Source organism: Brassica oleracea, chromosome C3 (genome assembly GCF_000695525.1).
Source record: "Brassica oleracea var. oleracea cultivar TO1000 chromosome C3, BOL, whole genome shotgun sequence".
NCBI classification, from domain to species: Eukaryota; Viridiplantae; Streptophyta; class Magnoliopsida; order Brassicales; family Brassicaceae; genus Brassica; species Brassica oleracea.
In genome coordinates, this window is record NC_027750.1 from 52,598,161 (window position 1) to 52,609,488 (window position 11,328).

Consider the following 11,328-nt stretch of genomic DNA (forward strand, 5'->3'; position numbering starts at 1 on the left):
ATTATATAATTTTATACATTTAAAACTTTAAATATAATCAAGATATACATGTATTTATATATTACCAGATCGGATCAGATATCCGCTTCCCAAAATTTTAATATTTGTGATTTGCTTCGATTTTAACGGATATTGATTTTTAGTATTTGCTTTGATTCAAAGATTTACGGATATCCGGAATTTTCGAATCGAATCGAAACGAATAACGAATCGAATCAAATTTAACGGATAAAATGTCCAGCCCTAGTGCTAACTTACTTTCAACATCATCTCGTAGGTTCCTTTATTATCATTACCTTATTATTTTCCAAATCATTTCAAAGGCGTAGTTGTTACCTCAATGCACAAAGATTAAGAAGTTTATTTTTTCTCTAAAAAGTAGTTGTAAAAATATAATTTAAAAGTCATTCAACCAATTACATAAATGACTATAATATCTAATTGGCTATATAACTTCCAATAAAGTTAAAAATAACATAAAAATATCAAAACATCATCTATTATGAAACAACAAAAATCTTCTAAAACATCATCTATTATAAAACGGATAAAGTATTTCTCATGCCAACTTGCTAATGTATTTTTTTGGTTGTCCCTATCACAAAATGCCAATGACATCACACTTTTTCCTCCATAAAACATAACTTTCAGTTTATTTATGTAAATACACATATTAATTTCAAAGTTCTTTCTTCCAGCAAAGTCAACTAATTTTACATTAGAATTTAACAAATTTGAAGTATATTTATTTTGTCAACCAGATTTAGAAATTACAACCAGGTTGTATATATAAACCACAAACAAAATCGTGAAAGAGAAACGTTGACAACAACAACAAAAAAGAAAGTAATTAAACGTTTATCAATTTATCAGACCAAAACAAAAATACGGTTTATTTTGTTGTCTTTGCATAATACACATGGCAACTGAATTTATGTTAAAATAAGTCGTCGGTGGGCCTGGCTCAACAGTCGGAACACAGAAAAGGAAGAAGCTGGTACATTAAAACGCCATCGTTTAAGACCGAATCCAATTATCTATATTAGGGGTGGGTGTTCGGGTACCCATTCGGGTTCGGTTCGGGTTTATTCGGGTTTCAGGTTTTCGGGGTTAAAGATTTCAACCCCATTCGGATATTTCTAAATTTTGGCTCGGGTTAGGTTCGAATCTTTACGGGTTCGGTTCGGGTTAGGATAACCTATTTAAATGATTTTTAAATTTTTAAAATTCAATATATTGTTTAAATTTCTCAAAATCTGTAAATAAAATACTATATTACATATAAATTTGAATAACATATGTCAGAATACCTAAATTTAACATATAAATTGGTTTGGTTTGAATATTTTGATAGAGAATCAATAGATATTTCAACTATTTTTGGTGTTTTGAATATATTTTAGTTATTTTAGACATTTATTTTTGGTTATTTGTATATATTTTCAAGTATTTTAGACAACTTAAAAATATCTTATATATTTTGAATGTTTTTAATATACATTAAATCTAAAAATAATTAATATATTTAGATATATAAATCTATTTCGGATACATTCGAGTATCCGAAATACTTCGGTTTGGGTCGGATTCGGTTTCGGTTCTCTGGATACCAAAATTTTGAACCCGTTCGGATATTTAATTAATTTCGGTTTGGATTCAGTACTATTTTTCGGATCGGGTTCGGTTCGGTTCGTCGGATTCAGGTTTTTTTGCCCAGCCCTAATCTATATAATGTACAAAGATATACGTATGCTTTTGTTTGAAAGAAAAAGCACATAAACACAAACACATGCTCTTCGTTGTAGCTTCCTTGGGTTAAAACTTTTCTCCTGCTTTAGAAGTCAAAGCTCCAAAAAAAGAAAAAAGAAACCGAGGTCAGTCCTTCGTTCGATGCTTGATTATCTCTTTTTTTTGTTTTCCAGATCTGTACGTTTTAGATTTGTTCTATGCGTTCAGAAGTGTTCTATTCCTGAAAATTGACTTACTCTGATTATGATATTCTATAATTTTTTATAGTATGGATTTGAAAATCGATTAAAAGTGTGGAGTTGCAAAGATCTTTTTATTTTTGGCCTTTGATAAGTTAAAAAGAAATTGAACATGATTGCTTCTAGTTTGTTTTCTTCGATCCGAATGTTAGAGCAATAGAGTAATTAGGTTTTGTGTTAGGAGAATCTGTCGAAATTATATGATCTTGCTAATAGAAAAACAAAATATTTCACGCCTTCGTTATTTGTGGTGACACAAAAACGTTTATGAATATGCAAAATACTAGAAAAGAAAAGACTAAAAAGTAAAACAGTAGAACCAAGTCACCAACTATTATAAAAGCTGAAGAAATTGGTGCATAATATCATATAATTTAATGCTAAATAACGGTTTAAGTGGTAATGTTTGCTTTCAGCAGAAATGGAGAATCTACCTCCTGGTTATCGTCCCAATGTTGGTGTTTGTCTAATCAATTCTGATAATCTGGTAACAATTCAACCATCTAATTCAGCTCTCTAGTTGAAATACTGTTTTACCACTTGTAAATAGTAGGTACTGAGTTTATTAGAGCACTTCATCACAAGAGTTCTCAAACGAAAAAAATATGAATATTATATTATAAATTAATTATGTAATTAAACTATAATTAGAAGAAAAAAAAGCAAGCACTTAATAATGATTAATGAATGACGATTGTCGAAATTGGTTTCCTCCAAAGTTCTTTTTAAGAACTCCATCTCATACTCTCTTACTTTTTCAATCTTTTTATTTTTTTATTGGTAAGATAATTTCTAAGAACTCTTAAATGGAGTTGCTCTTATGAGACCAATGATTACTGATTCACAGGTATTTGTGGCTTCAAGATTGAATGTTCCTGGAGCATGGCAGATGCCACAGGTGTGTTTACGCATATTACTGATGTTCATTGTTCAACACCACTCTAGTGGAAATAGATGGTCAAGAAAAATTGCTGAATAAATCTCGAGAAGATGTTTCTATATCAACTTAACACCAGTTTCAAACTGTTTTCTCTTTGTATTAACAATGATCTTGAAACCTTCAATGATACAAGTTTATAAAGTTAACTAAACTGGGAATGTTACAGGGCGGCATTGAGGATGGAGAGGATCCACAGTCAGCAGCCATGAGAGAGTTACAAGAAGAAACTGGGGTAGTTTCAGCTGCAACCATCGCTGAGGTCTCTCTACTCATTTTACTAAAGAGAATACATATATTTATGAATCAGAGCATTTACCATATGATTCTTGATGCGTTCTTCAATGTCAGGTTCCAAATTGGTTGACATATGATTTCCCACCGGCAGTAAAAGCAAAGGTTAACCGTCTGTGGGGCGGTGAATGGTATGGTCAGGCGCAGAAATGGTGAGTCTTCAATACCATCTAGTTATGGCCAAAGTGTTTACAAAGAAGGGAGAATGAATGGCTCAGTGTTTCTGAAAACGCTAATGAATCCACACAGGTTTCTAGTGAGACTGATGAACGATGAGGACGAAAGAGAGATCAATCTAGCGAACAATGAAGCAGATTCAGAGTTTTCAGGGTGGAAATGGGCGAAACCTGAAGAAGTGATAGAGCAAGCAGTTGATTACAAAAGGCCAACATACGAACAAGTCATCAAGTCTTTTGGTTCTTACTTGAACGATACAGGAAGAGCTGCTAAGTGTAAATCATCCAAGTGGTGAAAACCTCAAATCAATGTTTATCTTTTCCTTTTCTTTTTGTGCTCATTTTTGTAAATTGGTCATTGGTAGTTTAGTACTAGAAGGTCTTGGTTTAAATGTGGGGTTATATTGTAATAAAGTCTTTGTTTGGATTCAAACATGAATGAGTTGTATGTGTTTATTAACGTAAGTGTCAAGAAAAGAACATTTATAACAGAATGCGTTGTGTGTGTGTTCATAGCAAAAGGTAATGAAAATTCAAAGGATAAAAATAAAAATGTGTGAGATAGATTAACAAAGGAAACATTATGAGTTTCAAAGCCATATTCCAAACACACAACAAAAGGGGCAACAAACGTTAACAAAACCCAAACAACTTAGACAAATTCTTACGAACTAATTAAGCTCGAGAGAAGGTAAATAAAGAGGTAAATGGTAAATAATGGCTCACCGGATAAAACTATGAATTTTACTGGCAAAGCTGCTCAACGGCGGTCACGATCTGAGCCGGTTGAACAACGGTCCACTCCTCCAGTGTACCAGCGTACGGTGTAGGAACGTCCTGAGAAGACAAACACATCACCGGAGCATCTAAATAGTCATGAAAGTTCTCATTAATGGCAGCAGTAAGACTAGCCCCAATCCCACCGGTTCTCATGCATTCCTCCACTATCAAAACCCTGTGCGTTTTCTTAACCGAGTTCCCAATCGTGTAAAGATCAAACGGTTTCAGCGACCTGATGTCGATAACCTCAGGGTCATACCCTTTGTTCACCAGCGTTTTAGCAGCCTGCATCACATGGTACCTCATCCGCGAGTAAGTGAGGATGGTGATGTGCTCTCCAGGTCTGACCATCTCAGCTTCTTCAAGATTACAAATGTACTCTTCGTCCGGTATCTTCTCCTTGAGATTGTAAAGCAGAACGTGCTCAAACAGAATCACAGGGTTCTCGCTTCTGATCGCGGCTTTCATCAGCCCTTTGGCGTTGTAAGGAGTCGAGCAAGCAACCATCTGGATCCCAGGAATGGACTGGAAGTAAGATTCTAGCCGCTGCGAATGCTCAGCGCCGAGCTGGCGTCCCACTCCACCGGGACCACGGATGACAACCGGGATTGTGAACTGGCCACCAGATGTGTAGTGAAGCATTCCACAGTTGTTGGAGATTTGGTTGAAGGCGAGGAGGAGGAAACCCATGTTCATACCTTCGATGACAGGTCTTAGACCAGTCATGGCAGCTCCAATCCCCATACCGGTGAATGCATTTTCACAAATAGGAGTGTCGAGAACCCTGAGGTCGCCAAATTTATCAGCAAGGCCTTTGGTTACTTTGTAGGAGCCACCGTAATGGCCAACGTCTTCACCCATAACACATACATGTGGATCTCTGTCCATCTCTTCTTCCAGACCTTCCTGAAGAGCCTCGAAAAGCAGTAGTTCATGTCTGAAGGTTCATAAGATATAAGAATTGGTTATACTCTGATGTGTCGTGAATGAAAATGAATCAACATTACATGGTTAGAATATGAGCACTGAAACAATCAAGTTAAGAGGTACAGGAGTAAATGTATTAATAGTAACAATAGATGTCAAAAAAATGCATAGGCGAAAACCAATGGCTTATAGTAAAAATGGAAACAAATAACGGAAACAGTAAGGGTAGCATAATTGATGAATAATTAAATGGAAAGCCACATGAATTGTATTTTGCATACAATCAATTGCAGTATATATGCAAGAAGTCACCAAAGATGTTCTCTTCAAAACTTGTTCATTTGATATTCCATGACAGAAGAGCTAAAACTTTCATGGGATGTATGACACATTAGCAAGTAACTAAATGGTTTGATGTAAAGATCTTCAATCAACATAATCATCTTCTAGCATGATAAACACAAACAGAGACATCAACGAGATGCAACACATTCAGCTTTTGCAATCATTATCTATTATTTAGTTCAAAAACCAACGTAGCAAGAGTGAAAAAGCTACCTACTTTGAATCCCAATCTATATTTTCAAACAAAGGCATTATTTGTATAACAAGAAATAACATGCAAGATCTAATCGGAGAGTATGTCTATCACCAGCTTATCTTCAGGAGCCTAATAGTGAAATAAATAAAAAACAATTTGCAAAGCATAAACTGTACACAAAAAAAAAAAACACATACCCAGTGCCAGTGGTGGCAGATGTCTCCGCCTTCGTCTACAAAACAAAAACGAACCGTGAATCATTGCAGATTCAAACATATGAACAATTAATCATAGACAAAAGCATACATACCGCAACAGCAGCATTCGCAATCAGTTTCTGAGAGTGACCAACTCTGAGGCTCTTACTCGCATCAGATCCAGCGGCAGCCACAATGCATCTCTTGCTGCTCCTCGCTGCTGTTGCATCAAACCAAAAAAAAAAAAAAATCAAAACAACGAAACTCCTAAGATCTCGCAAATGAGAATACAGATTTCAAATTCGAAATCAGGACCTGGGAGATTGGTGCGGGAAGGAGCAACGAGTTTCTTGGGATTAAAGGTCGACAAGGCCGTAGCAGCTCCAGCTCCCGCTCCTCCATGGATTCTCGCAGCCATTTTTTTTCCCCAGGGAGAGTGACGAAGCGGAGAAATCGAAGGACTGGTGAGAATAGCTGTGAAATTGATTTCTTCTGTAAAAATAAATAAATATTTGTGTGTCTATTGTGCGATCAAATCCACAAGTTTGTTGTACATTGTTTTCTTCGCCATGCACCACTTCTAATCTCCTGTGCCCCCTATTTTGTGTGAAACCAGTATAAGTATGCCACGTGTTCATTTACGATTATAGTAGACACGTGTTTGTATCTAAATTGTGGAGTTTATATAACTCCATGAACAAGCTTGTAGAGGAGTTAGGACGGGTTCGCTTAACCACCCCGGACCAACCCAATTACATTTAACAATACTTTATGACCTTTCATTGGTTTTGGATGCGGGGATGGGCCTCAAATGTACCGGCCCAATGATATGTCAATGTCTTACTGCTTGACCAAGTGGGAAATTCTTCTGGATAGGTGTTCTTTTTGCACATGTTTTTCCCATTATACTTCCATGATGTTGCGTTGAGCTGTTACCAGAGCCGGACTTGAACCTACTGAGATGAAACATTGGAATGGGGCCTCCACTTCATGGGGCCCCCAATTTAAAAAAAAAAACTATATACATATAAATATATACTATATAAAACATAAAAATGTTAAAGATATTAAGTAAAGTTAGATTATGAGATAAAATTTATGATTATTTATTTTAAAAATAATCTTTTACAAAATATAAAATATTTTTTTTTACTAAAAATTAGATAAAATTTCAATTTTGTATAGGGGCCCGTAACGTTAGGTCCGGCTCTGGCTGTTACCGTGGGGTAAGGTGATACCGTCTAGTGTCCGCATAGGATGGACGTGTGTAACAGTGAAAGAAGCATCCTCTGCTAGCATGGAAACCTAGCACTACCTTAAGTCGATTTTGTTTTTGAATTTGAGGCCTTAAACTGATTGAATATTTTTCTTTTCGGACCTTACGGCTTATGCTAAGCTAGTTGGACATTTTTTTCTTTTTGGACCTTATGCTGGTTGAACCTTTTCATTTCTTGACTCTATTTCTTTAAGATAGCTAGATGTCGTTTTCTTCATTCGAACTTTACGTCGGCTAGACCTTATTTATTTATTCCGAACCTTACTTTTTGGTTGGTTTTAATAGGTATGAATTTATATTACCCAACAATTATATGCTTTTTTTTTTTATAAACCCTATCGGCTGATCCGGTCGGCTCCGGAAGGAACGCACTTAGTGCTACAGAGTGGACTAACCCCAAAGTGTACCACACTGCCTGACCCGAGTTTGGAATACCTTCCGACTAATGCCAGGGGTGGACCAATCATCTGTTATGGCCCACCATGTAAACCATTTGGGCCGAAGCCCAAACCCAAACTGGCCAAGTAGTGATAATTTAGTTCCCAGTGAGAATCGAATCTAGGACTGATGTGGGTACACACCAAGCCCACTGCAAGCTTAGACTATTAAATAATAATGAAAATGCAGCCCAAAACTTTCCGCGATATACCTTTCCAAACTAAATTAAATAAATAAAATAAAATTATTCAGATGCAATATAATAGGTGGTTCAGTAACGTCCACGCAGCAATAAAGATTATATACACTATGATAGGTTGTCAAACAAACAAACAACAATGGGTCAAAGTGCAAATACATCCTAGTGGTTGTTAATAAATTGCAAAAATACGTAAGGACCAAAGTGTAATAAAAGAATCATCTGCATTTGAAGGGTCTATCATCATCATCAATGTCTATCTTGATTCTTGAAAGGATCAGAGGGAGAGAGAAGAGAAGCTTGAAGAAGGTTCTCTATCTCTCGTTCATAGATTATGGAACTGCTCTATCTCCTCTGCTCAATCGTCTACACTTCAACCACAACGCTCTTCCTCTCTCTCCTGCTCCCCTTCCGCCTCCTTTTCCACCGTCTCCTACCTTCACGCTCCGCCGTCGATTCCAACGTCTCTTACTACGAAGGCACCGTCTGGCACGACCGTCTCCGTCCCGTCCGTCACTCGTTCCGTTACACCGTCCGTTACGCGCTCTTCGACCTCGATAAATCCCTTGAAACTCCGCCGGATCATCTCTCCGCTGACGAAGCTCGCCTTCTCGCTCGTACCACCGGTCCGATGTAAGCTTTCTGTTCTCACCGTCGTCGAAATCAGAGATTCTCAAATGAAACTTCGTAATATGTAACGTTTATATGTTTTCCTACAAAACTGAATGAAGAGACAATATGATTAACTGAAACTGTCAGTGTTACTACAAGAAGTTATGTTTCATCCGAAGTGAGTTAAGATTCTGTTTGTGTAAAGGATGTGTATATGATCTGAAACAGCGTAGATCGAATCTTTTTAGTTTCAGAAAGTTTAATGGCTATGTGATGATCAAGATACTGTTTTCCCTATCAAGGTTATTATGTATATGATCTCTGTTATTTTTGGTTGCAGCTTCTTATTGACAATACCTCCAAGCGTTGGATATGAGCAGAACCCGTTGAGTTTGTATTATTGCTACAACTTGGAAGGATCAAGCAAACGCTTAAGTAAATGCATTGCACAGGTACATATTTTTCTCTACTCTGTTTCTTCATTAGTGTTTCTGTTGATGATGATTAGAGGATTTTTTTTTGGTAGGTTACAAATACGCCATGGGGGGAACGAGTGACATTTGTTTTCGACCCTGAATCTGACTTGGTTGCTAAATCATTACAAGTCAGTCCTTTCATGGTATGTTACTACTCTGATGATATTACATCATCTATGGATTGATCTTGTTCAACTTGTGGAATTTCATCAGGTACTTAAAACTTTCTTTTCAGGATATGCTTGGGAATTGGAAGATCAGAGCAAACGAACCTGGAGATGAGTTATCTGTATCAATTGAATCACAGCATCCTCATCACGGTAACTACTTCTCTGCCACGTTGAAGGCTAAAAGAATAGACCAAACACGGGTTTCAGATCCCGCTGTCTTCTTCTGGTTGATGCCTCATAAGGTTGCTATATGGATCTATTGGCATGTAAGTTACTCATATATACACTCAATATCTTTGTAAGTACATATGGATCATCAACTTGTAGGCTAGATTACATAACTGCTATTTTTTTATAGGCACTTAAGCTCTGGTGGAAGAATGTACCTTTCATCCAACACCCCAGATACTCAAACCCATCATACAGAGAGGACTCAGCTAAACGTGATCAAAAACTTCGATGTGTTGGTTTAGATGGATCAAACTCTGGTGAAACCATTAGCTTTGATGACTGTAGTGGTGGTTTTGGAGGATGTCGTTTTGCGTGGCGAGATGCTAATTGGCCTTGGTCATGAATATGCACACACTTGAGATAGCAGATCGGCATGAGTTAAGAATCTACAATCATTCATCGAGAGGTAGGAGTGGTTTACTTGTTTAGATTTTGGCTTAATAAGCAAAGATGAACGTTGTTTGATGATAAGCCGACGATGTAACTTGACTTCTTGCAAGTTGGAGAACAATCCTGCATTTTCAAGTACTATACCATATGAAATGTTAGCGTACCATTTGCTCTAAACAACTGTTACATTGTCAATTTGTGATGGTTGTTCATGTAATGTTTTTGTCCTCTAAAATATCTTTATTCTAAATTGAGTTTTTATTTTTTAACGTTTAACTTCGGATTTTTTTTTTTTTTTGAAAAAGGGCATAACTTCGGATTTATTAACAACATGAGTTGTGAAAATACTGTAATAGAACAAAAATAAAAGATGCTTTTCACCCAAAAGAGAAGACAAATGATTCTGGTCTTTTCCAACTTTGTGGCTCAGAACCTCTAATCAATTCTTCTTTGGTTTTTGGTCTAAGCAATTCATTTTCTTATATATCGACTTTTCCCTCTAGTCCTTTAATACAGCAGTTCTTTATTTTTTTGTATTTGAACTCAAATCCAGAATATTGATTGGAAAATGTAGCTTGGTCGGATCCCAGTTCTCTGGATCTGCCTTTTAATCAGTTCTTTTGCTTTGATACTTTTTCACAAGTATTTCACTTTTCATTTTACCAAAAAAATGTATTTCACTTTTCATGTTTGTTTTGTTCGTTTAATATTTTCTTATAAATAATATCAGCCCGAACAAAAGAAGGCAGCAGGATTCATGTTTTTGGTGAAATATTTCAGGTTAATATTTTCATTTTCATGTTTATAGTAAAAATTATTTTATATGTTTAGAGGGATATTATCTTTTATTTATTTACCCTTTCGTCCGACTAATATTCCTTCCGTTCCACAAAGATAGACTTTTTATTATTTTTACACATATTAAGAAAACATATTAAACTGTCATAATAAATGTATTGTTTTCTATAATTTTCAGTTTTCAATAACTTTTAACCAATACTAATTCAATAAAGTCAATTAATTTTTTCGAAGTTTACAATTTTTTCATAGAAAACACAAAAATACATCTTTCTGAAACAAATTTTTTTCTAAAAAGTTTATCATTAAAGAACGGAAGGAGTATGTGTTAATTCTTTCACAATTTTAGGTCATTTTTACTCTTCTAAATATTTTATCGAGAAAAAATAATCCGTGCAAATGAATATTAAATATGTTGTAAATAGAGTGTTTAGAGACTGAATATTTCTGTGTTCTTATTAATGATCAAGGGGGTTCCTTTATATAAGAATTACAAGATAAAGAAAGGAAAGTGTACGTATCCTTATCCAAGAGAAAATAGGAAAACTACTAAAACATAAGAAAGGGAAACTATCTATATCCTAAGTCGGCTAAGGCTTTGGCCGACTCTCTCTCCTCCTTGCGGCCGCGGTTGGGCTTGATGTGGCTGACGGGCTTTCTCCTCTTGTCTTGGTTAATGGCAATCCACTCCATGATTTATAACGCTCCCCCTTGGATACCATAACCATACATGATTTGTAGTACGCTTCATGTTGCCTCATTAAAACCTTATCAGGAAAACCTAGTTGGACAAAACCATGATGAAGGAAAAAGAGTACAACACGCACTACTCCCCCTGATGTGAACCTCAGTGTAGGTTCTACATTCTACGCATCTTGGTGCGTGATATTTCCTGTAT

At 36.0% G+C, this 11,328-nt stretch overlaps 3 protein-coding genes across 5 annotated transcripts; 2 read left to right on the plus strand and 1 right to left on the minus strand.

Moving 5' to 3' along the window:
- Nucleotides 1–1,776: 1,776 nt before the first annotated feature.
- LOC106335528 (nudix hydrolase 25-like) lies at nt 1,777–4,098 on the plus strand. Of its 2 annotated transcripts, none has more exons than XM_013774073.1 (6): nt 1,777–1,874; nt 2,405–2,475; nt 2,836–2,886; nt 3,095–3,187; nt 3,277–3,371; nt 3,469–4,098. In XM_013774073.1, the coding sequence occupies exons 2-6, from the start codon at nt 2,410–2,412 to the stop codon at nt 3,689–3,691; spliced, it is 528 nt and encodes a 175-aa protein (XP_013629527.1). In that variant the 5' UTR covers nt 1,777–1,874; nt 2,405–2,409; the 3' UTR covers nt 3,692–4,098. The 2 variants fall into 2 exon arrangements, with proteins under 2 accessions (XP_013629527.1, XP_013629526.1); XM_013774072.1 differs by having other exon boundaries at nt 2,408–2,475.
- LOC106335527 (pyruvate dehydrogenase E1 component subunit beta-2, chloroplastic-like) lies at nt 3,937–6,384 on the minus strand. Of its 2 annotated transcripts, none has more exons than XM_013774071.1 (4): nt 6,156–6,384; nt 5,954–6,057; nt 5,841–5,875; nt 3,937–5,112 (listed from the first exon to the last, which is right to left on the minus strand). In XM_013774071.1, exons 1-4 carry the CDS (start codon nt 6,256–6,258, stop codon nt 4,140–4,142), a joined length of 1,215 nt encoding a protein of 404 aa, XP_013629525.1. In that variant the 5' UTR covers nt 6,259–6,384; the 3' UTR covers nt 3,937–4,139. The 2 variants fall into 2 exon arrangements, with proteins under 2 accessions (XP_013629525.1, XP_013629524.1); XM_013774070.1 differs by having other exon boundaries at nt 5,954–6,060; nt 6,156–6,375.
- Nucleotides 6,385–7,964: 1,580 nt separating this feature from the next.
- Nucleotides 7,965–9,877, plus strand: LOC106328332. The gene is made up of 5 exons (XM_013766758.1): nt 7,965–8,386; nt 8,706–8,817; nt 8,892–8,984; nt 9,077–9,277; nt 9,370–9,877. The coding sequence occupies exons 1-5, from the start codon at nt 8,088–8,090 to the stop codon at nt 9,583–9,585; spliced, it is 921 nt and encodes a 306-aa protein (XP_013622212.1). The 5' UTR covers nt 7,965–8,087; the 3' UTR covers nt 9,586–9,877.
- The last annotated feature ends 1,451 nt before the right edge of the window (nt 9,878–11,328 follow it).

Excerpts from the sequence above, each read along its gene's own strand:
- LOC106335528 (XM_013774073.1), top strand. The coding sequence starts at position 2,410 with ATGGAGAATCTACCTCCTGGTTATCGTCCCAATGTTGGTGTTTGTCTA. Across the intron at positions 2,887-3,094 it reads GAGCATGGCAGATGCCACAG|GGCGGCATTGAGGATGGAGA; the intron begins GTGTGTTTACGC and ends GGAATGTTACAG. Across the intron at positions 3,188-3,276 it reads CAGCTGCAACCATCGCTGAG|GTTCCAAATTGGTTGACATA; the intron begins GTCTCTCTACTC and ends CTTCAATGTCAG.
- LOC106335527 (XM_013774070.1), bottom strand. The coding sequence starts at position 6,258 with ATGGCTGCGAGAATCCATGGAGGAGCGGGAGCTGGAGCTGCTACGGCC. Across the intron at positions 5,876-5,953 it reads TTGCGAATGCTGCTGTTGCG|ACGAAGGCGGAGACATCTGC; the intron begins GTATGTATGCTT and ends TTTGTTTTGTAG. Across the intron at positions 5,113-5,840 it reads TCTGCCACCACTGGCACTGG|ACATGAACTACTGCTTTTCG; the intron begins GTATGTGTTTTT and ends ATGAACCTTCAG.
- LOC106328332 (XM_013766758.1), top strand. The coding sequence starts at position 8,088 with ATGGAACTGCTCTATCTCCTCTGCTCAATCGTCTACACTTCAACCACA. Across the intron at positions 8,818-8,891 it reads TAAGTAAATGCATTGCACAG|GTTACAAATACGCCATGGGG; the intron begins GTACATATTTTT and ends TTTTTTTGGTAG. Across the intron at positions 8,985-9,076 it reads TACAAGTCAGTCCTTTCATG|GATATGCTTGGGAATTGGAA; the intron begins GTATGTTACTAC and ends CTTTCTTTTCAG.